Raw genomic sequence first — 23,655 nt, forward strand, 5'->3', positions numbered from 1 at the left:
GGGCACAGCTTTACAAATTCCCGGGATTAGGGTGTGGACCTCTTTAGGGCCATTGTTCAGCCCACCACAACACCCACTCACAGGAGGGCAAAAATGACTGTTCTCTGGAGCTCTTGAAGGTTCACAAGCCAGTGGGACAGAGGAAGCTGGCGGGAGGCCTGAGCACAGGTGAATTCTTATTTCAGTGCAGACCCTGATCATGATAGCTGTTGAAATCAGGAGCAGAGAGCTGCTAATGGCCCTGTCCTTTGACCTGGACTCAGAAACTATACCTTCAATTTTCCTCTAGGCAATGCACGGGGCGCAGTCATCCTCTCCATTTTAAAAGGAGAAACACTTCCCTGACCAGTGTGGCGCAGTGGGTTGTGCTTCGTCCTAGGAAGTGAAAGATTGCCCTTTTGATTCCTGTCAAGGCACATGCCTGGGTTGTGGGCTAGGCCCCGGGTTGGGCATGTGAGAGAGGCAATAGATTAATTTCTCTCCCTCTCTCCCTCCCTTCCCCTCTCTCTCTAAATAAATAAATAATATCTTTAAAAAAAAAAAGGAGAAACACTGTCTTGATTCTTAGTGAGACATAGTCCTTGCAGGCTCACACGCCCTCTGCTCCCACCCAGCTCAGACCTCGCTCCCTGTCCTCCGCCAGAACGGCAAGTCGGTTTCTGCCTCGTGACCTTGGCACTCGCCACTCCCTGTGGCTGGCACGCCCTTCCCCCGAATATCCACACCATCCACCCTCACCTCCTATTTATGTCTCTGCCCAAATGGCACTTTCTCAGTGAGACCTTCTCTGACATGCTCATTTAAAACCACAGCTCCCCTCCCACTGCAAGAACTCCCCAGCCTCCTTCGGGCTCCATTTGCTCCCCACATATCTCATCATCTTTCATTCTGCCTCACTTGTTTCCTTGTATACTTTGTCTCCAATACCCATACTGTAAGTTCAGGAGGACGGAGAATTTTCTGTCTCATTCTCTGCTATATTCCCAGTTCCCAGAACAGCACCTTGTACTTAGTAGGTTCTCATTTGGTATTTGTTGAGTAAGTGTAAGAAAGGCATACAGAGAAATAAATATTCCAGCTGCAGTCAGAGTCTGGGGTTGGCCTGTGGCTCTCTCCCTGTCGCAGACAGTGTAGACATCATGTTTTAACAGCAGCGTCAGGGAGGGGAAGGTGCACACCTCGAATCCAAGTTCAGAATGAAGCAGCAGAATGCACGACCCCTGCTCAGATGGAGCAGAATACATGCACGCAGCCCATATTTGTTACATGGTGCATCTCGCTCCCTTGCTGCTCGTCTTCAGCTCTATCATTCAACCTCTGAGCCCCAACATCTTTATCTGTGAAAGGGGCATAATGTAGACTCCACCTCCTCATTGCAGTAATCCCTGTGAGGCTTAAAGGAGGCCACACCTGGCCCAGAGGAAGCTCTCCCCATATCTAGCCACACACACCCCGCACCTGCTACCAAACAGTCTAATCTTGGTGGACGTCCCTTCTCAGACCTGCAGTCAGAGGACCCATCCATGGGCACAGCTCCTGGACGAGCTGTGTTTACAGGTCTTCTTGTAAAGAGGCATTGGCAGATGGAAAAGCACCCCCTCTTTCCTATTCTGTAATAAAACACCTTCCCTGGAGCCTGGGTTCTGTGACCACTTAGAGTCAAAGTGACCCCAGACTGTGGCCACGTGGTGTCAGGATGTGCATCAGGGCCAGCATAGTGCCACACACTCTAAGACACATGGAGTGGACAGTGGGGGAAGGGGGCGTTACCGCCTGCTCTCCACCCAGCTCTGTTGTCAATGGACTTTGAAGAGGAGCAGAAGGAGCAGCTGGCCTGGAGGTCAGGAGCAGAGACTGGGGACGGGCACCTGTCCCTGGTGCTGGCTGAGGCAGGTCGAAATGCCCCCTCGCTTTCCTTCAGAATAGTGAATCTTTTCTAGGAGACAAAGCTTTCAATGTCAGCCCTAGATTCTGAGCCACAAGTCTGCTCCGTCTCCTGTCTGCTCTGTACGTTTTGAGGTGAGTGGAAATTTTCTTCCAGGCAGTAACAGTAAATAGGTGCTCGATCTCAATTCTGGTGTGGCTGTGAGTTTTCAGATTTTTCTGCAGCATCACTGCATTCTAGGGGGAGTTTGCAGAGGCTGCGCCACGTTTATGACCCAGTCTCTGTGCTAACTTGAACTAATTCTTTGCAGGGCTAAAGAACTCATTCTTCATGCTCATTCTCTGTGTCCTTGTGTCCCCACACCAAGTAGGGGACACATACAGGTGTCCAGATGGAGCCATCACAGCAGGCACTCCCTGTTGTTTTCAGCACTGTTGCCAACCTACCATTCCTTTCCCCTCCAACTCATCCTACCCAAAGCTCTGATATGTCTACCTCTTTGCTCAGGGCGGGGAGCATCTCACAATGCCTTGCATTCCATTCTCACTGTTTAACTCCTCCAGTGGGGAAGGTCTTGGAGCCAGGAAGGACTCTGGAAGTCCCTGGTGATGCTGGTGTTGCTGGCACTTCACATCTAGACACCACTGGCAAGCTGGTGGCAGGACACTCCCTTTGGGGAACTGCTTATTAGAGTCAGGAGGCTGTGTGACCCACATTCTGAGGAAGGCACAGGAAGGAAATTCTGTAGACCTAATGCCCTGTGTGATCTTGCCACATTGGTACTTGGGGCATACTTAGAAATGTGTGTTTTTATGCCACAGTGAGATAAATGGATGAGAACGCCCAGCTATGTGGGTGGGATCCTGTCCAGATGCCCCAGACTACCACGGTAAACTGTGACCAATTCCACCCCTGGCGGAGAGGCTCGGACCCACTGAGCTCTTGGTAGGATGATGCCTTTTGTAGATGGACGGAGGAAAGAACAGAAGTGGTCAGTGTTCCAGAACTTATTCAATCCATCCTTTTCCCCAGAGAAAGAACTGCACCATCAAATTAATTCCACACTTTCTGAGAAAGTTGAATTGAGTTTGGATTCACCTAAAATCTGGGCATGAAATCTGCAGCCCCCAGCTGCGCAGATCTCTGCTTGAGGCCGCACTGAGCCTGGAGGCAAAGGCCTCATGCAGCCAGTGCCCGGCTGAGCAGAGAGCTCGTCCTTCCAGCGGCCGCATTTCATCTTATCAAAAATTCCGGTCTGGACTAGAGACTCAGGCACCCTGAGGTTCCTGTCGCAGCAGGAAAACAGATTCAATTACTCTGCTCTTCCACCTTGAAATGGTAGAGAACGTGAACATGGCGAGTCCCCTTGCACAGGGGCTTTCCTGGCCCTCTCATTGGTTGTGGGGCGGGGGACAGGGACGGGGGCAGCTCTGTGATAGACCCTGTCCAATGCGTGCCTTCAGAGAGCTCATCATCTGCTGGCAGAGGCCGGCAAACAGACAAAATTAACCCCCCGTGGGGAAGAGCGATTAGAGTTCTGGGAAGCCTGAGGAGGCATGTGCTGCCCCAGGAAAGGTCCCTGACCTGGAGAGGGGAGGCGGACTGCGAGGGGCCACTTACAGTCAGCATTACTTGCTCCTCGCTGGGAGCCAGACCAGGACAGAGGACCCTGCAAAGGCAGTAATGCTCTGGCTCGCCTCCCCTGTTCGCACCTAAGTCCTGGACGCAGTGACTGCCCAGAAAAGAAAAACAGAAGGGATCCTGAGAGAATGATCTTCCCTGCCTGTCAGCACCACAGTGCTGCCTGTCCTCTGTCCCATCAACTCCTCTGTCCCTGAACCTACCTGGAGACTTTAATTCCCTGCCTAGGGTGAGGATAGATCTGAGCAGCAAGACCTGGGGCAGTTTTGTCACCATGGAGGACAGTCACATGGGGGGCAGCATGCACTGGGAGAGGGGTCTCCTTTCTGTACTAGAACTTCATGTGCTTTTGCAAACCTGAGTGAACAGAGGAATCCCCTAGGGTGTTTGTTTCACACAGGTGGCTGGGACCCTCCCCAGAATCTCTGATTCAGCAGGTCTGGGGTGGGGCTGGAGAAATTGCATTTCTAACCAGTTTCCAGTGCTCCAAGTCCAGGGAACACACTCCAGAGCCACTGTACTAGAGTAACAGGGTAAGCAACAACCTTCCCGCCCTCAGAGAACCATGCTTCCTGGCAAGGGATCGTCTGCATCCCCAAGGCGACACCCAAGGAACTGCAGACCCAGCTCATGGTGCATGTGCACAGCTCTTGATGCTCCACAAACATCCCCAACCAGGTGTGCATGAGGGGCAGAGAATGTCCCACCCACTCTCTCCTTTGCAAGCCCTGCACTTGGGGTACCCACTCTCGTTCACAGATGCATAAACAGAAACTGCAGCAACTCAAAAAGTGGATTAATGACACCTGGCCTAGCCCAAGGAAGAGAGATGCAGGGAGGAGCATAGCTCTGAAGAGTCAGTCTGGTGAGAACTGCGGAAGATGCCTGTTGGATGTTCTTTAATATTTAAATCCTTAAAAGCAATGCAAGAGATTTGGATTTTTTAAAGCAACAACCGAAACAGTCTAGGGTACAAAGGGAATGGACTGAAATAAGAAGTGAGTGGAAGGAACCAAGATGAAACTGCAGAATTAACATCTTTACTAGAGACAGTAGGAGCAAAATTAACAATACAAGAAAATTATGAAATACAAAACAAAGAGATGAAAATTATTTGAGAAAAGATGAAAAATATGGATACCAGGAATAGAAATCTAATTAAGACTGATTTGTGTTCCAGAGAAAGGAACCTATTACATAGAACAGGAGAAAGACAATAATCAAAGTGGTTTCCAGGAAACTGTTATGAGGCAGAAAATGATATGGGTATAAATATTAAAAGACCCCTCGCAAAAAAAATAATAAAAAAAATAAAAACAAGCAAACAAGAAAAACCCCCTCCAGCCAAGATTAATGCAAAAACATATAGTTTAACATAGCATGGAAAACATTTTTTTAATACCATAGAGAAAGAAATATTCTTACTAGTGTCCAAGAAGAAAAAGAAATGCTCTTCAAAGTAAAAACCTAGGCCACCATCCAACCTCTTTGCTCCTCCCCACATTAAACAACAGAAGGAACTGGAGATATTTCAACAGAGTTTTGAGGGGAAATTTTGTGCTATTCTAGGATTCTTAGTATAGCAAACTAAGCATCTATCCTGGGAGAAGGGAGGAAAGTATTATCAGATTATGAGAACTTAGACAATGTAATGTTCACAAATGCTTCATTATCAAACTATTGTGAAAATTTCTTTAGCAGATATTTGGATGAAATTCAGGCACTGGGTTGGGATGGTCATAGAAAAATGGAAGTGAGCATTGAAGTCAATTAAGTATAATGAAACAGCAGTAGCTATTGTAAATTTTGTTACAAAATCAAATGCAGAAGAAGCCAAGTACCATTCTAGAAAAAGGTGCCAATAGTAGAAAATATGACATAACAAATCTCAAATTAAACTTACTAAGACTGTAACATGTCAGGTAAGAAGCAGGAAAGTAAAGTGACATTTTCTTGTCACACACAAGGAAAGATGAGAAAATGCAATTTAGTTTCTTAAACTTGATAATATAAGAGAATATGGCTTAAGGAATGCATTTGATCAATGGAAAGATATCTACCAGTATAATCAAAACTAGGACAACTGTAGGTTTTATTTTGTTTTGTTTTATTGTTTTAAATAAGGAAGGCTGAAGGCTGGAAAGCAGGAGATGAAATAACAAAAGTACAGCCCAACATGTCTATAACAATATATGAAAATGTAATTAGATTCCACCACGGGAAGGCAAAAAAAAAAAAAACCCAATTAGATTTTTTAAAAATCTAACTTTATTCTCTTTATAAGAGACATACTTTTTTAAAGAGATGTGTTTAATATAACACAGTTTAAAAACCAAAGGGGAGACAAACATTTAGCAGAAATTTCACACAAAAAGAAAATAAGCATAGTCATATTGATGTAAAAAATAGAGCTTTTTCCAAACAGAAGGTCCTTAAATATTTTCAGTGCCCGATTCTGTATACAGATGAAAGGCACTCTATGGATCTGCACTCAGTTCTCATGCGTGAGTTTTTGCTCGGCACCACCAAGCAAGTCTCCAACACCAGCTGGGTGCCCTGCAATTCAACTCAATTCTGACACGACCTATGCTGTGAAAGCACCATATTCCAGAAACACTCAGTTCAGTTTAGTTGCCAGTCCCAGGTCCAGGCTGTTTCCTGTGCTCCTGAACCACTGGCTATACAAGCACACCTTTTTTTGTTGTGCCTTTTTTGTGTGTGTTTCGCAGATACTGCATTTGTGGCCAACCTGCACTGAGCAAGTCTATCAGCACCATTTTCCAACAACATTTGCTCACTTTGTGTCTCTGTGCCATGTGTTAGTAATTCTTAAAATACTTCAAACTTTTGTTTGTTATATTTATTATAGGTGTTATGGGTGCCATGAACTGCACCCATATGATGGGGAACTTGATTGATAAACATTGTGTATGTTCTGACTGCTGCACCAATCAGCCCTTCTACCATCTCTCTCCCTCTTCTGGAGCCTCTCTCTTCCCTGAGACATAACAACACTTAAATTAGGCCAGTTAATAACCCTAATATGGCCTCTAAATGTTTAAGTGAAAGGAAGAATTGCATGTCTCTCACTTTAAATTAAAAGCAAAAAATGCCCTGGCCAGTGTAGCTCAGTTGGTTGGAGCATTGTTCCATAAGCCAAAAGTTTGTGCGTTCAATTTCTGGTCAGGGCACATGCCTACGCTGCATGTTCAGTCCCTAGTCAGGGTGCATACAAGAGACAACCGATCTATGTTTCTCTCTCATATCCTCTCTCTCTCTCTCTTTCTCTCTCTCGCTCTCTCCCAAATCAATACACATATCCTTGGGTAAGGATTTTAAAAAAGCTAGAAATGATGAAACTTAGTGAGGAAGGCTTGTCGAAATCTGAGATAGGCCAAAGGCTAGGGCTCCATGGCAAACAGCCAAGTGGTGAATGCAAAGGAAACGTTCTTGAAGGAAATGAAAAGCACTACTCTACCACATATGATAAGACAGGGACACAGGCTTATTGCTGATAGGGAGGAAGTTTTAGTGGTCTGGATAGAAGATCAAACTAACCACAACGTTCCCTTAAGCCAAAGCCTAATCAGAGCAGAGCCCTAACTCTCTTCAATTTTATAAAGGCTGAGAGAGATGAGGAAGCCGCAGAAGAAAAGTTTGAAGCTTGCAGAGGTTGGTTCATGAGGTTTAAGGCTCAGATGATGGTTAGCATTTTTTAGCAGTAAACTTTTTAATTAAGCTAATACATTGATTTTTTTAATATAATATTATTGTATACTTAATAGATTATAGTACAGTATAAACATAACTTTTATATGCTCTGAGGAACCAAAAGCATTTGTGAGACTTGCTTTTTTGTGATATTTGCTCCATTGTGGTGGTCTGGAACAGAACTGCAATATTTCTAAGGTCTGCCTGTAAATCAGAAGTTCCCACTACCTCCTCCTTGTGTTTGATTAATTTGTTAGAGAAGCACATACAACTCAGGAAACCAGTTTACTCACTAGACTACGGGTTTATTACAAAGCATATTAAAGTATACAAATCAACATCTGGGTGAAGGGATATATGGGGGAGATCTTGAACAAAAGAGCTTGTGTCCTTGTGGAGTTTAGGCCTTGGCATAGTGGCACATGGAAGTGTTCTCGTTCACTAACCTAGAAGTGCTCTGAACCTTGCCTTTTTGGTTTTTATGGAGACGTCATTACATAGGCATGATGATAAAATCATTTGCCATTGGTGACTGACCTCGGTCTCCAGCCCTTGTCCCCTCTGAGTTAAGTCAGGGGATGAGACTGAAAGTTTCAGCCCTCTGTTCAGCATCCCCATCTTCAAGGGCTTTCCAAAAACCACCTCTTAAACATAAACTGAGTTGGGATTGAAAGAGCCTTCTTATGAATAACAACACACTCACGTATGGTTTTGAGATGATTTCAGGAGCTGAGGATGAGACCAAATGATATAACAAAAGATGTTCCCATTACACTTATCACTTAGGAAGTTCCAAGGGTTTTAGCAGCTGTGAACTAGGAACGTGAGCAGAAAACCAAAGCATGTATTTATTATAAATCACAGGATCAAGTACACCCTGCCCGTTCTGTACTGGAGGCTGCCCACCTGTTTATCTTGATGTCCTCCCGATGCGTTTCTTGGGCTTTTTCACACTTCCTGATGTTGCCATCCTTTCTGATGATTTTTATGATCATCTGTATACAGACGACTTCCAAATCTGAATCATTAGCCCGTATCTGTATATCCTGTTGCCTCCTGGGCTGTTCTATTGGGCTGTCCCTCTGGCACGTCTAATGTACACATCCAAAATTTAACTTGTCACCTTTCTCTCTAAGCCTGTTTTTTCTGCTGTTACTGCTCAGCCAAACATAAAGCCCAGGTGTCATCCTAACTGGGTCATTCTCCTTCACATTCCACACACAGTGACTCATCAAGTCTTGTCAACCTCCCCTCTACAAGCTCTTGAATTCCCTCTTGTCCCCATATCCCATTGTGGTTTCTCAACCTGTTATTTCTATAGCCTCCCTTGTTGTCCTGCACCTCATACCAGCAAAGGGGAACTTTTCTCAAGCTCAGATCTGAAGAGACAATTTCTGTGATAGAAATCTGTCAGTGCTACTTTATTTTACCCAAAAAGATACAACTAAGCTTTATTCCTCAAATATTAAACACAGAATTACCATTTGATTCAACAATTCCACTTCTGGGTATAAACAAACAAACAAACAAAAACCCCTGAAAGCAGGGACATGAACAGGTTTTTTTTTTTTTTTTTCCTTCTGTGTTCATAGCGGCATCATTCACAATAGCTACAAGGTAGAAGCAGCCCAAGTGTCCATGGATGGGTAAATAGATGAACAATGCGGCATAGACATACAAGGGAACAGTGTTCATCCTTAAAGAAGAATAAAATTCTGCAGCATGCTACATATGCTACACCGCAGATGAACCTTGAAGACATTATACTAAGTGAACCAGCCAGTCACAAAAGGACAAATTGTGCATGATTCCACTTACCTAAACTACCTAGAGCGGTCAAATGCATGTTTGACTTCCTACAGAAAGTAGAACAGTGGTTGCCTGCGGCTGCGGGCGGTAGGAATGAGGAAATGGTATTTAATGGGGACCAAGTTTCAGTTGGGGAAAACGCAGACAATTCCGGAGATGATGGTGGTGATGGCTGCACAACACTGTGGAGGGACTTAATGACACTCAGCTGTACACTTACCAATGGATATAACGGTAGGCTTTATGTGATGTATATTTACTACAGTAAAAATGTAAAAACAGACAAAAAAATCAACCAAGCTCCTCCCCACGGCATACAGGCCTTTATTGATTAGCACCCCACCCACCACTGTGACCACGTGCCCCAACGCCTCCTACAGCTCTCAGTCCTCAGGACTCAGCATGTGGCCGTTCGCACCCCAGGCCTTGGCATGGCATTCTCTCTCCTGACATGCCCTTTTCACCTCTTTTCCCCGACCTCTCCTTCATCCCCACCCCACTCACCTGGAAAATTCTTTTTCCTTTTCTTTTTTAAATGTTTTTGATTGATTGATTTTAGAGGGAGAGAGGAAAAGAGAAACATCAGTTTGTTGTTTCATTTACTCATGCATTCATTGGTAGATTCCTGTACGCGCCCTGACCGGAGATCAAGCCCACAACCTTGGTGTATTGAGACAACATTCTAACCAACTGAGCTACCTGGCCAGGGCTCTCTTTCCTCTAAGCCTTAGGTTGCGTGCCTGTTTTCCAGGAAACCTTGTAGGACCTGACCCCCCCTTCCCCAGGGGTTTCCCAGCCATCCCATGCTTCACTTGCCACAGCGTGCATCAAACTGAATTAAAATCTGCTTGTCTTTTGAGAGCAAGACCTCTGTCCTGGTGTCTTGCTCACCTCTGTGCCTCCACCTCAGTATCTGGCACAAAGTCATCAAAAACCATTTGTTACATTAGGAACTCAGTCTTTTAGCACCAAAGAGTTTTCATTATTATTAGCATGTAACTATGCACAGTAGTATGAAAACTTTAAATTTCTCTCAATACTTATTACATTCCATTTTGACTGGTTTTCTGAAAAAAATACAAAATTCCAAAATTGACTTGAAGGAAATTGAAAAGCTAAATAGACTGATAATAATGGAAGAAATTACTTGTTGGCATTATGTCCATATTGTTTTATAGTGATTTCTTTTAAACTTGTAAGAGACAAATCTATGCTGGCATGGAATTCTACTCAACTAATTTTGTTTAAATATTAGTACCCTAAAATATAACCCCGATAGCAAAATAAAAGGAAAACTAGAGATTTCTGGGGTTTGCATTTGTCCTGCCTTCTCCTAGCCCCTGACCGATTCTTCTCGCCTGCCTTCTGAATTTCAGCAAACTATCAGCTGCTTAGAGTTTTTCCAGGCACCCCAGTCCTTCAGTTGGTCTTCTAGGAAATGGCTACTAATGTTCAGCGTCTCTTTGATTTTGTCACTCTTCTTCTCTGACCGTGGCAGGAGGTTGTCTGTGTTCTTATCTTTGAGCTGCATCACCCTCACCAGGCACTTTGCCAGCCTTCTCCCTGTACCCAGCTGACAACCATAAGTTCCCCGGTTGAATCTAAGGCACAACTCTGAGTGTCTCTCAAATTTTACCTTTATATTCGGTAAACTGGGGTGCAGAAACAGACCCACTTTACACACTCTGCTTCTTAGTCATAGAAATAGCTTTGAACTTGAGTCATTGGGATATCCAGCAAGTTTTAGTAGCCCAATTTAATTTGTTAGAGTAAGGGGCATACTTAAAGCAAGGTAGTAATCGCTTTAAAAATAAAGCAGGGGGAACAAAATGTCTAAAACTTTGTTTTGTCATGATCCAGACTAACTTAGAACATTGATTTCTATATTCATTCTTGGCTAAGTTATACTGCAGAAATCCTGAAGTCATAGTGGCTAAAAACAAGGGTTTATTTCTCACTCAACTTACATGCCTTTCAAGGGTTAGCTCTACATTGCATTCATTCCAGGACCCAGGAGGAAGGAGAAGCCCCTTTTAGTGTATATGTTTTTTGTGGCAGGAAAAAAGAAAGAGAGAGAAATGATAGAATACACAATGGCTTTTGAGACCTTCCTCACTTTATTGGCCAAAGCCTAATGCTAATGGGCAGAGAAATACAATTCTCTCACAGGGAGGGGAAACAAATAATTGAAAATAATATAACCCGTTACAGACCACACTCTTACTCATAAGCATTTATTCCCTTCCCTTCAACCACAAAATATACTCATCCCCTCCCCAAGGGAAACATCCTAAAAGTCCTCCCCAACTACAATGTAAGACTCAGGATCTAGAATTTCATGAGATATACTAAATCTGGGTGTGGCTTCTTGTGGAGACACATTTAAGAAAATGAGAGATACACAGCAGTCTAAGACTCTGAGCAATTCTGAAATCCTGTTGGACAGAATTTGGTATGAGAAATATTCTTTAATTAAACCCTAGTTTTGTATCCTGGAAATTGCTTTCGATTTCATTGAATGATTTCAAGCATAATTCCTAGCTTCACCATTTGAGGGATCCAGGCTTTTCCACTCCTGTATACTCATCTAATGAGGGCATTGGAAAATATGTCCTTCTTGGGGTCTGTGTAGCTTCTCCTTATAATGGTTTATGCCCATAGGAGGTTGGGAGTCCAAAGATCATAGAGTCATAGAGTCATTTAATCCCAGGTTGTTGGCTCTTGGCCAGTACAGCTCTCTCAAAAACTCCATAGTCTTTTTATCTATTTGATTCCAATTGGTTTATGCTAATAGTCACATCCACAATTATTTTTGAGACACACTTCTCTCCAGACTTAATGGCCAGCTTTCTGGGAGAGTTACCCAACGCATTCACAGGTTGTAACAAAGGACACTTCGAATTTCTAAAAAGGTTTTATTTATTTATTTTTAGGGTGGGGGAAAGGAGGGAGAAAGAAAGGGACAGAAACATCGATGTGGGAGAGAAAACATCGATCACTTGCCTCTTGTATGCGCCCCAATCGGAGACTGAACCCACAACCCAGGCATGTGCCCTGACTGGGAATTGAAACTGCAGACCTTTCACTTTGCAGGATGACACCCAACCAACTGAGGCACAATGTTCAGGGCTAATTTGTTTTAATAGGCTTATATTGTGACTTAAAGCATCTCTCATTTTTATCTCTTCCTAGTTGGAGATGAGAAACACCTACTTTCTTTCCTGCAAGTCCAGGAATTTCCAGGTTGTCTCTATTTCTGGCTTGCGAACCAATCAGTTCTTTTCGGAGGTCCTCTCTTTTTCGCAGCGCCCTGTCAGGCACAACCACTGGCAACCAGAGCTGCTGTTTCCCAAACTTTCCCCGCAAAGCCACAAAGTCATTCAATGCATATCTGTCCTACAAGTTATCACAAGCAACAGTTTTACCAAATGTTTTGCTACTGCATATGAAGGGTTGTTATCTTTCTAACTTCCAATAACAGTTTTCTTATTTCCCACTGCTTGGCCCTGGAAGCCATACATCATATTTTAGAATTTGTATAATGGTAGCCTGTCATTTCCATGTACTAATTTCTGTAGTGTTGACTTAAAGCATGTTATGCTATGGTAGCGAAGAAGTCCGAAGTGTCTTTGGCTAATAACAAAAAGGGCATTTCTTACATGATTTTTCTTTTATGGGATGGCTGCAGGAATTTTCCACTCTATCCTCATTCTGGGACCCAGACAGAAGGAACAGCCCCCATAGAGGGCATGCTCTTCTCATGGCAGAGGGAAAGGGATGAATGATAGAACCACAGAATGCCTCTTAGAGCTTTCAGCTGGAGGTGTGACTTCTACTCACATGTCACTGGCTAAGAAAGTGACACGACTGAGCCTGATAGAAATAAACACAGTGGGGAAGCACAATGTGGAGGAATATAACCGGAATGCTCCCCCTCCCCTTCGCTGCTCCTCCTCATAAACACGGCTTTGAGCTTGCATTTTCTCTTGTTACAATGAGATACATGCTTAAACCAAGATGGGAATTGCGGGTTTCTTGGGAGATCATAAAATTTTTAGAGACATATGCATTGTCTGAAGTGTGACACATCTCCCAAGTATATGAGGGTTGACAGCAGATGGCTGGATGAGTAGGAAACCAAACTGGCAGGTGGCATTTTTTCCTCCAGGAGTCTCAAGGGAGGGGGATATGCTGCACTCACCGTATTCCCAGTAAGTTATTGCAAATTCGCAAGTATGCTCGGAGCAGAAGATGATGGAAAACTGCTCATCTGATGTTCTGAAAAGCTGGGACAAGTTTTCATAAAGGAGCTTGAAGGCTTTAGGGCTTGCGGGCCATGCCCCAAGCAGAGTTCTCACCCCCATGTGCCCAAGACCCTCTCACTCCTCTTTATCTCCACAGTTCGACATGCAAAGGATAACTCTGGAAGAGTTGAAGCACATCCTCTATCACGCCTTCCGGGACCACTTAACAATGAAGGACATTGAGAACATCATCATCAACGAGGAGGAGAGCCTGAATGATACCTCGGGGAACTGTCAGACAGAGTTTGAAGGCGGTAGGTACCCCTACTTCAGCTTTCTTCCTGGTGCGGGACAGGCCAACACCTTCACATCCTCTGTATGAAAAATGTGTCTACAATGGACTTGTACTGAAGCCAAGAGTCCAAGACTAAGGTTAAAAGTTCTTTTTTTGCAAAGATGCAACTGGCTTCTCTCTTTTTTTCTATATTTTCCCCAAACTCTGCATTTTTGCAAAACTTCCATTGACCCTGTCCTTCCTCCAGGGACGCTGAGGTCTGTGACGAGTGGCTTTGTGGTATTTGCCTTTACTTAGTCGACGCTGCATGGGGTGGTGGAAAGAGCCTGTCAGACTGTCAGTAAAGCCTGATCAGGCCCGAGGCTAATTGTGTGACTTGGGCAAGGGGTGTACCTACTCTGAGTGTGTTTCCTCATCTGTGAACATCAAGATAATTACACTTGCTTCACAGGACCTTTAGGAATGGGTCTCCTCTATACCGTGCTCCCTGAATGCACTGGGCACAAGGAGCCCTATTCATGAACAGGCTCTCATGACCTTGATGATGTAGTCACAGGAGAAATGAGGTTCTTCTGGGACTGAAAAAGAGACCCCTGAGAGGCCATTTTTCTTGGGCTCGTGAAAGAAAACAAAAAAGAAAAAACAGCCTACCTTATCCCCTAATCGATAGAGAGTTCCATGGAAACTAAATGACTTAACTCCTCTCTCCGGCATTGAAAAATCAGAGCTGTTTTCACAGCCCTGATGTATAGAATTTTTAAACTTGCATGAAAGCAGCATAGCAGACTCCCAAGCAATATTTAACTTATTCGGTGCTGACGTTTCTTAAAGAGGTCAAACTATTTTTTTTTTTTTTTTTACTGAACATATTCAGAAGTTAATATATACGGATGGTAAGCTATATATAGAGTCAATATACACAAGTCAACATAAACAGATGGTAAGCTGCCACATAGACACCAGAATGACATTTGGTTCCCTTGTCTTGGAACTGCCACCTGAGAGCCAGCCGGGCCATGGCAGGGAGGCTCCTCGGGGCTGAGCTTGTCCAGGTGGCACAGAGATTCCTTCAGCTCTGGGCTCCCGTCAGCCCTGTCTGGGCCACACTGCAATGTCAGTGTACAGGATTAAACGCCATGACAAGAGGTGACAGGGAATGGCTTATATTCCAAGCTGACAGACTAAATTAATTCAAACCAGGGAAAAACGAAGTAGTGGAGACCAGGGTAAACTTCAGTGCAATACCCCTTTGTAAAGGCATTCACATTTAGAATTTTCACAAGTGCTATATACAGCAAACAGAAACAGCTGCGGTCCAGAAGCTGCCTTTGTCTCCTTTCTTGTGACCTGGGCTGTAGCATGTAGGACCAGATTTGGAGTTGGAGCCACACAGACCACACAGGGCAGTATGGTCACAGCCAATGCCATTTCTGGCCACAGAGGCAAGGGGACTGGAGGGTGAATAGAGGTGTGAGGGCAGGGACTGGACTAAAACTTGGGGAAACAGTGGGCCTGGACTCCTGCGTCATCTCTTTCCCAGCTGACAGACTATGTGCTTAAACAAATCTGGGAAGATGTGGGGTTCTAGCCCCCCACTATCAGCAACCACTCTTGAGATAGGAGGAATGGGTGTTCCTGGGCACCTCATTTTCCACAGAGCCTTTGTTTGTGGATCACTGTTTTGTTCAGAGAAATGTCACAAGTCTTAGTAATTTGAGAAAGGTCAGACTGCACTGGGAAGTAATCTGAATTTTAAACCTTGTCTTTTTATTACTCAAAAGCTCATATATTAATGAAATAAATGACTGACAAAAAGACATCCAAATAGAAGTCTTACTGGTCTGCTTTAATGATTCATACATATAACATTGGCAACAACTATTATTTGGGGTTGGTAAATGTAAGTGCCAGGTGCAGTGCTAAATGCTTTAAAATTCATAATCTTATTTAATGAAAGAAACATTACTTTTGTAATTAGCACACTACTTTTTGAAATGACCTCTGCGGCCCTGATTACATAATTGCTTTTGCATATTTTCATGTCAGAGAGCTGGGTTTTTCTTTTTTTTTAACATTTTGTCAGCACTATTTGTTCCTAAAGGGAAGCCCATTGGTTTGTGTTTAGGTTTAAGATTTTTCTGATCTCGGATCCGGTCGAAGTCACAGGTGCATGTATTTAATGCCCATCTTTCCATGTTCAGAAAAGGGCCTCCCTGACAGCATTTTGGGCAAAGGTGTCTAGGAAGGGAAGATGCACAGGGACTGAGTTCAGCACTAGGGCCCTAGGACTGAACATGTCCACTTAAGACCCTGTGGCTGACCTTGACCTCCTTCTGTCCGTCTTTTTTGCATGCCTGCTGCACACACACAGGGACCTGTTGGCATTTTGAACCTCTTCTTGCTCCTATTGAAATCTGATGGCACAGCTGCATGGCTCATGCCTCCTGACTCTGCTCGCCCTCCTCCTGGCCCCTTGGGCCTTCCTCTCCCCCAAGCTGTCAACGCCTTGCTGTCCTTTCTTGCCCTGGCCCAGGCGGCATGCCCTGTCCGACCACTTCAGCCGTGCCCTTGCCAGCATCTCCAATCCCTCACCCACCTCGCAGCACCCACCATGCCATGATTTGGTAAATCTAGCACCTAAATATGAAGGCACAAGGTAGCTGCTCCTTTCAAGTGATGGCATAGTTTGTCTCCTCAAATCTAATCTTCTGCATACCCCACACTGACCAATGATGGGGAAGGAAGCAGCAGCACGTTTCCCCCACACTCCGGAGCCCCAGTCAGCCGCCTCCGCTTTTGCTACCCCCGACCCAGGAATCCCTTTCCTCCTGCTCTTTTGGAGCTTTGCCGCAGCAAGTACGTAAGTGCTGATTAGCTCACCTCTTCAGCTGGTGATCCATGCACATTGGAAATCCTGCGCTGTTGTGTCAGAGGAAGGAATCAGTGATGAAAAATACCTACAGGTGCAAGGGGGCTTTGCCTTAAAAAGGTGAAGGACACATTTGTCTGTGAGCAACAAAGGAAGAAATGGTCCTTGAAACAGACTTTATGGCAGAGTTGGGATTTTTAATTTATTATTATTATTTTTTTAATCCTTACCTGAGGATATGTTTATTGATTTTAGAGAGAGGGGAAGGTTGGGGGGGGGGATGTGAGAGAGAAACATGGGCCAGTTGCCTCCCATACCCGCCCTGACCAGGGATCAAACCCACAACGTTTTGGTGCACAGGATGATGCTGCAGCCAAATGAACCACCTGGCCAGGGCCACAGTTGGAATTTAAATAAAGCCCACATCAGATGGATTTGAGGTCAGCAAAGCTAGAGTCATGATTGAGATTCTGGAGTGTGGAAAATGTTTGAAAATACCTCTGTGGGCAACCTATGTGCCACGAGTCAGTTAGAAATTCACAGGGGGACTTCCAAATGCCATCAGCATCATTTTATGTCAGTGATTATACTTCTTATTTTTATAAATCTTGTGTCTGATACTTTTAGAAAGGTGTTCAGCTTCTGTCCCTTAAGTCAGAAAATGTTGGTTAGTCCTTCCACACGAATGGAAGAATAAAGAACAGAGAAATAGGCCAGGAACCCATAGAGCGTGAAGCCATTGGTGGGAGGGGTTTGGGGGGTTTTGTCCTCCTTTTAGTTTTCATTTTGGCTTGGTTTTGTTTTCTTTATTTGTTTGATTTTTAGATCAACACAAACGACAAATACATACACACACAGCCCCTCATCCATCCATATCTGCCTTATCCTTATGGAAGGTAGGACTCAGTGATCATTAGGGAGCAGCAAGTATTCCATCTTCCCCTAAGGAATGGACAAGAGGGAATGGGATGGAATTCCAGGCTACCTCTAAGCAAAGCTTTCCTGACTTCTGTAGGAAACCCTGAACTGGGGGCTCATATCACAAAGAACCCATTTTCCTGGAGCCCCAAAAGAAGTCATCAACAGAAACCCATCTGAAGGCAGGGAAGAGACTAACAGAGTCTAACTCAAGGGTTCTGAAGTGGACCTTTCCTGCATTCACACCTGGCTCCTGGAAGGGCGGTCATTCACATTGCATCAGGCATGTCAATAGGTGCCACCCACTGTGCTGGGTGCTTTGGGCACGAGGTCACTTGACCCCACTGAATTCAGGGATTCTCTGCCATCTACAATCAGTAGTCTATATGAGAATAGCCTAATAAGAGTATATGGCTAAACGTAAGGCTTTCAGGCAATTCCAACCCCTCAAATATTTTTTGAATTCCCTAATTAAGATAACTTATGCTCAATGTACCTAGATGTTAGTTGGCAACATTTGTGTTTTAATTATTTGGAAAAATAAACAGGTCCATATCTGCTAAAATGGGTTAGATACAAGACTATGTGGCTACCCACAATGCCCATTGACCATCCATCCTTCAAAGAGAATTTTGAGATGTTTTGCTTCAGTTCAACCACTTGTAATCAGCAGGCATTTTGTTTTTGGAGAACATATGCTCGGTGACACTGAGATACATATTCATATTTTGTTATTTGGTTCGAGTCACTGACATGTGAAATTGAGTGGCCATGTGGTTGAATTATCTATTTGCCCATTACTGAATCCTTCCTAAGGGTTATTATGACAAATTAAACTATATACTAAATCTGGTAGTGCTTGCTTCCAATATGTTTACTGCTTATCCTTATTGATACAGTCCAGGAGGGTGGGGATGGAAGACAACTGTTAACCATGCCTGCCAAAAGCTTGTCATTTGTTAACACAGCCCATTGACCTATCAGCACAGTCTGAGAGGTAAGTTCTGTGGCCCCTATGGTACCGATGAAGACACTGAGGCTCAGCAAAATGGAGTAATTTGTCCAAAGTCAAATAGCAAGTCAGGATTTGAACCCAGGTCTACCTAACAAAGTCCTGCCCTGGCCTCTTCACTTTTCGGGGCCATTTCCTCTGGCACAGGCATTACAAAAGCTCCTTACAAAACAGAGCTTCATCATCCTCTCTCATTTTCCATCTCATTGCCAATGAAACCATATTATATTTGCAAGTTGAGTAGAAGCACTAGATCTGTGTGTGAGCCCTTTCAAGACACCTACCCCAAGTGTTGTCCCTGAATGGAACACCAGCTGTCATATCTTTCTAGACATGCTGACAACATGCACAGGAGAGGGAAGTAAAGACCATCACCTGAGGAATAAGTAGTTTTCATGAAAGACACAGCAGAGCTGCTCTGCACCATTCAGTGCCTCTGTATGAGGGACAAGAGGAATGATGGCAAGGGAGGGGATGCAGGCAAGGTCACCCCAGGGGATCCTTGTGTAGACATGTGGGTTCTGTTCCCTGTCCTGTGTAGACTAGCTGTATGACAGTGGGTAACTTATTTTAAAACTCTCTGAGCCTTATTTTCCCCACCTGTCCAATGCAAAGATTGGACAGCAATGGTTACATCTAGATTCAAAATTTTCTAGGCTCAGCTGAAGGTCAGAAAGAAGTTGCAGTCAAATCCAAGGTCTCCAGCTCAGCCATCCTGCTGAAGTTGCACCATTATTGTCTGGGTGTCAAATGCACACCTGGATGGGGAGACCTGGCTCATCACCTGGTCATGCACATTGAGCATTTCATGCCCATCCAAATGAAAAGGGCATGATATGTCATCTACACCATCTGCTTCCAGCTCTCCTCATGCTATGACTTTCCTGAAATAAAATCTGTTCTCCTTGGGTAGATGAAGGATGTTAAGGTGTGGTTGAGGTCCGTGGCAGGCACAGTTTTCAAAGAAATTAGGAGCTTCAAACCAAAGAGGATTTTTCTTCTACTTGAGGACCCTTCACAGCAAACCCCTAGGAAGGTTTTCTGGAGCCATGAATGAGGAATGCTGAGGTTCTGAGACACAAGATAGAGACCTGGAGAGCTATTTTTGATAAATCTGCATGATGGTTAAGAATCCCAGCTCTGCACTCTGGACAGGGTTGGCTTAAAATCCTGCCTCAGCACCTATTAGATCACTTGAGTAAAGTAACAAGGTAAATATTGAAACTCTTATTTTCTTCATCTGCAAAATGAGAATCATATGATGACCTGTGGTTGTTATAGGGATTAAATGAGATAACACATGAGAATATTTAGCACAAAGCTTAACGCATTAATAGGCACTCAAAACAAACCAAGAAACAAAACTAGCCAGTCTGTTGTCCCAATTCTCGTCGGATTGTTATTTTTTCACCTGGAGACATCGTGGAGTACATCCTGCTGCAACTCCCTATCTTTGCAGGATGGGGTAGGGAACGAATTTACAAGGTTCGAACCATCCTATTGATACATTTATTCCTAAAGTCAAGTCCTTGCCAACACTGGAGTTACCAAGAGTGTTGGTCAACACTCTTTGGGTTTCAAGTTGCAGAAGCTCAACCCAGAGCCCCTTAAACTAAAAAGCACAGACTCAGCTAATAGACATTAAAGGAATGAACTTTGGCTGACCTGGACCCAAAATTCTGAAGCAACATTCTCTCCCCACTCCCACCTTGCTCACTCTCTCTCTTACTTCTCTCCGTCCTTCTTTCCTCTCTCAGGGCTTCATTCTTGGGAAGGCTCTCTCTCCCTGAGGTGATAGGATGCTCTCTCTCTCAAGGTTCATATCTATTCCAAGAAGGGTTTCCAATCAAACCTACTTGGCCCATGTGCCTACTGCTAGACCAAACCAAGAGCTTGGGGTACTCTACCTGGCCAACCTGGTTTGTTAACATTAGGAAAGGTGAAGCCCTAGATTGAGAGTTCCACAGGTGGAGAGGTACAGATCCTCAAACAAAAAGTTAAGTTTTGTTGCCCTGGTTGGGTTGCTCAGTTGGCTGGAGCATCATCCTGTACACCTAAAGGTTGCGGGCTTGATCCCTAGTCCGGGTGCATACTGGAAGCAACTGACAGATGTTTCTCTCTCACATTGAAGTTACCCTGTCTCTCTCTCTCTCTCTACAAATCAATAAACATATCTTTGGGTGAGGATTTTTTTTAAAAAAAGGATGAATTTTGTTAGAAGAAGGGCCTATAAAGGACACACCACCACCTGACCACTGCACCAAGGGTCCCAACTAGGACCCCTGAAGCCAGACAATATGGCTTTGTATTGGCAAAAGGACCAGCTCCTATCTTCTGATAGAGTTGGACCCTCTTCCTCTTAACAAAAGCATCACAAAAGACACCAGCCTCGCTCCTGTTCCTGCAAAGGCTGCATCCTCCGCCTCCACCTTCACATCTTACTTGGGCATCTGGGTGTTTCTGATATCACTGACAAATAGAAAAATTTCTTTCAAAAGCTCTTAATTAGTTCCACTTTAGGCCATGGAAATATCCAGTTTCATAGAATTGGAAAGTGTTAGACCTGGAAGGATCACAGAGTAATAATAGCTCCCAGACCTGGTAGCTCTGGCTTATTGTGAAAATCACCTGAACTGGGTTCTGTATTGTTTTAACCTTCCTGAGCCCCCGATTCCCTGCCAGAAATATCACTTACGTAGGTCTATGTTGGGTCCATTAATCAAAATTGTAATGGTTCTGATTTGCTTCATTTGGGAGCCAGTGCCTCTGAAGACATGCAGCCCTGTTTCCAAATACCCACACCGAAGCCAAGGGGATTAAAAGCCCATTATATTGAGGGTCACCCAACTGGTCACTGGCAGAATCCATGTCGAATCCTGTCTCCAGGAGAAAATCCAAGAACCCTTGGATGCGGGGAAGGAGCAGTCTGTCCCGGAGCTCAGAAACCCAGGCCCTGCCGTGGCAGCCAGGAGCCTGTCAGTGTTCGGGGCTGGCTAGCAAGCTTTCAAGAAAACAGGAAACTCCACTTCCCTGTCCTCCTGGGTCAACTTCCCCCAACTCTCATTTCGTCCCCATGTGCCGTACTTTCTGGGCTCTTTCCGTATCAACTTACTATGCTAGAAAGAGAGCGTGAGACCTTCTGGGAAGGTGACATAGAAAAGATTGCCAGCAGCATTGCCATTTTCAGTGTTCGTAAGTTCCAGAAAGGAAGTTCCCTCAAAAAGTTAAACATAGAGTCATGTAGCCCAGCAATTTGAAACACAGGTTAGTATACCCAAGAGAACTGAAAATGTGTCCACAAAAAAACTTGTACACAAAGGTTCATAGTTGCATTATTCCTAACAGTCAAAAAAGTAGACATCCAAATATCTCTCAACTGGTAAATGGATAAACAAGTGTGGAACGTCCATTCAGTAGAATATGATTCAGCCATAAAAAGGAATGAATACTGATGTGTGCTACAATATGGGTGAATCTGGGAAGGATTATGCTATGTGAAAGAAGCCAGACACAAAAGGCTACACGTGATATGGTCCCATTTATATACACTGTCAAGAGTAAGCAAAGCTACAGAGGCAAAAAGTGGATTAGCGATTGCCAGTGGCTGGAGAGAAGGGGGAATGAACAGTGACTTCTGAGGCATACGGGGTTTCTTTTCAGTGATGAAAGTGTTCTGGAATTACGTAGTGATGATGGTTTCACAACCTTGTAAATGTATGAAATGCCACTGAATGGGTACACTCTAAAAGGGCAAATTTTATGGTATGTAAATTCTATCTCAATGCAAAAATAAATAAATATTAACAGGTAGACCAATTTCGAAATTAAAAGATCTGGCCCTTTGGGAGCAGGTTGTTCAGGAGAAGGCTCTTGGCAAAGCGAAGTTTGGGTTGGGCACAAGAAGCCATGAGAAGGAAGGTTGGGGCTACCCCCTAGCAGAGGAAACGGTGTGACAGTGCTGCAGAGTCTCGGGGACAGAACAGCCAGGAGGCCTGCTCGGCTGAGACAGAGGTTGCAGGGGAGGTGCAGTGGTCTAAGGGCAGAGATGGGGAAGGGACCTGTGGTCCTACCCACTGAGCCTAGGAGCTGGAGAGAATGGAACATGCTTCTCCCAGCAAGGCGCGGCGGGTGGGGAGGAGGCTTTGCAGGAAAGCGGCAGGGAGTGCTGATGCATACTAAGTACTGCTTTAGGAAGGTGAGTCTAGCTGCAGGTCAGGATGAATTAATGTGGGGAGGAATCAAACCAAAAGTCTGGGGTTGTCTGTGGTATCCTCAGCACTGTGCTGGAGGCTGCAGAGAACAAGAAGAAAAGAAGCAGCCCTTTCCTCCTGCGCTCCAGGGATACAAAGAGGAAATTTTGCATTTTCTCTAGTAATTCAGGATTGGACATAGCTTTTCCTTTTTTTTTTTTTATTAGCTCATTGATCTTTGAAAGAATTCCTGAAATTAGAAGAACAACTATCATCAGCTCCTTTATAGGGAGAAAAACTGGGGATCAGGGAAGATCAGTCACTTGCCCACGGTGGCTCCTAAGTGGCCATTAGGAGAAGACACCAGATCTTAACTCAGAGTTCATCTCAGTCTGATCGATAGTCTTGTTGGGGAAACAAAGCGCAGACACCAAGAATAAATAAATACACAAAAATACAGTGCAATGCAAATATGTGATAGCCAAAGATAGGCCTTAAATTATTATCAACACATTAATTAGTGCCAGACTATACTTTGCCAAGCACACCAAGTGTTCAAAGTGCATTTTCTTTGCGTCTTACTATTGCTGAACTTTCAAGTCCTGTCAAGCAAAAGATTCAGAAGAGAGAGTTTGTGTAGAAATCTTGAACCTGGATATTAAGTTACACCTGGGCTCAAATCCCACCTCCACCATTTGCCAAATACCTTGGACTCCACTTCTTGGAGCTTCTTGTCCCTCGACTATCAAATGAGGATTCCACACCCAGCCCACAAAGGACTGCCACACTACAGTTCTTCAATGATATATATAAAGTACATCATGCATACTTAGCTCATGTGGTGGTTGGGGGGCACAGTGCTCAGTGCATAAAGGGGAGTTTTCAAAAGGTTTGCAGAAGGGAATTCACATTCATTGGACATAAACAATATTGCAGTACTGTCATATAGCCTTAATCTTCACAACAAGATAGATCTTATTACCCCCATTTTCTAGATAAGGAAATTGAGGCCCAGGGAAATTAGCTTGGCCAGTGTCACACAGCTAGGATGTGGGATAACCACAGTTCACATTTGGTCTGG

The 23,655-nt window shown here is 44.3% G+C and overlaps 1 protein-coding gene across 2 annotated transcripts in view; it reads left to right on the plus strand.

Moving 5' to 3' along the window:
• Nucleotides 1-23,655, plus strand: part of CALN1 (calneuron 1) — a 434,233-nt gene that overhangs the window by 406,244 nt on the left and 4,334 nt on the right. For both annotated transcript variants that reach the window (XM_054589689.1, XM_054589690.1), the window contains exon 5: nt 13,448-13,604. In XM_054589689.1, the coding sequence (XP_054445664.1) occupies nt 13,448-13,604 (157 nt within the window). The remainder of the gene's footprint in view (nt 1-13,447; nt 13,605-23,655) is intronic.

The sequence above is a fragment of the Pteronotus mesoamericanus genome, unplaced genomic scaffold, assembly GCF_021234165.1.
Source record: "Pteronotus mesoamericanus isolate MK-2021 breed Mesoamerican mustached bat unplaced genomic scaffold, CSHL_Meso_final scaffold_167, whole genome shotgun sequence".
NCBI lineage: Eukaryota > Metazoa > Chordata > Mammalia > Chiroptera > Mormoopidae > Pteronotus > Pteronotus mesoamericanus.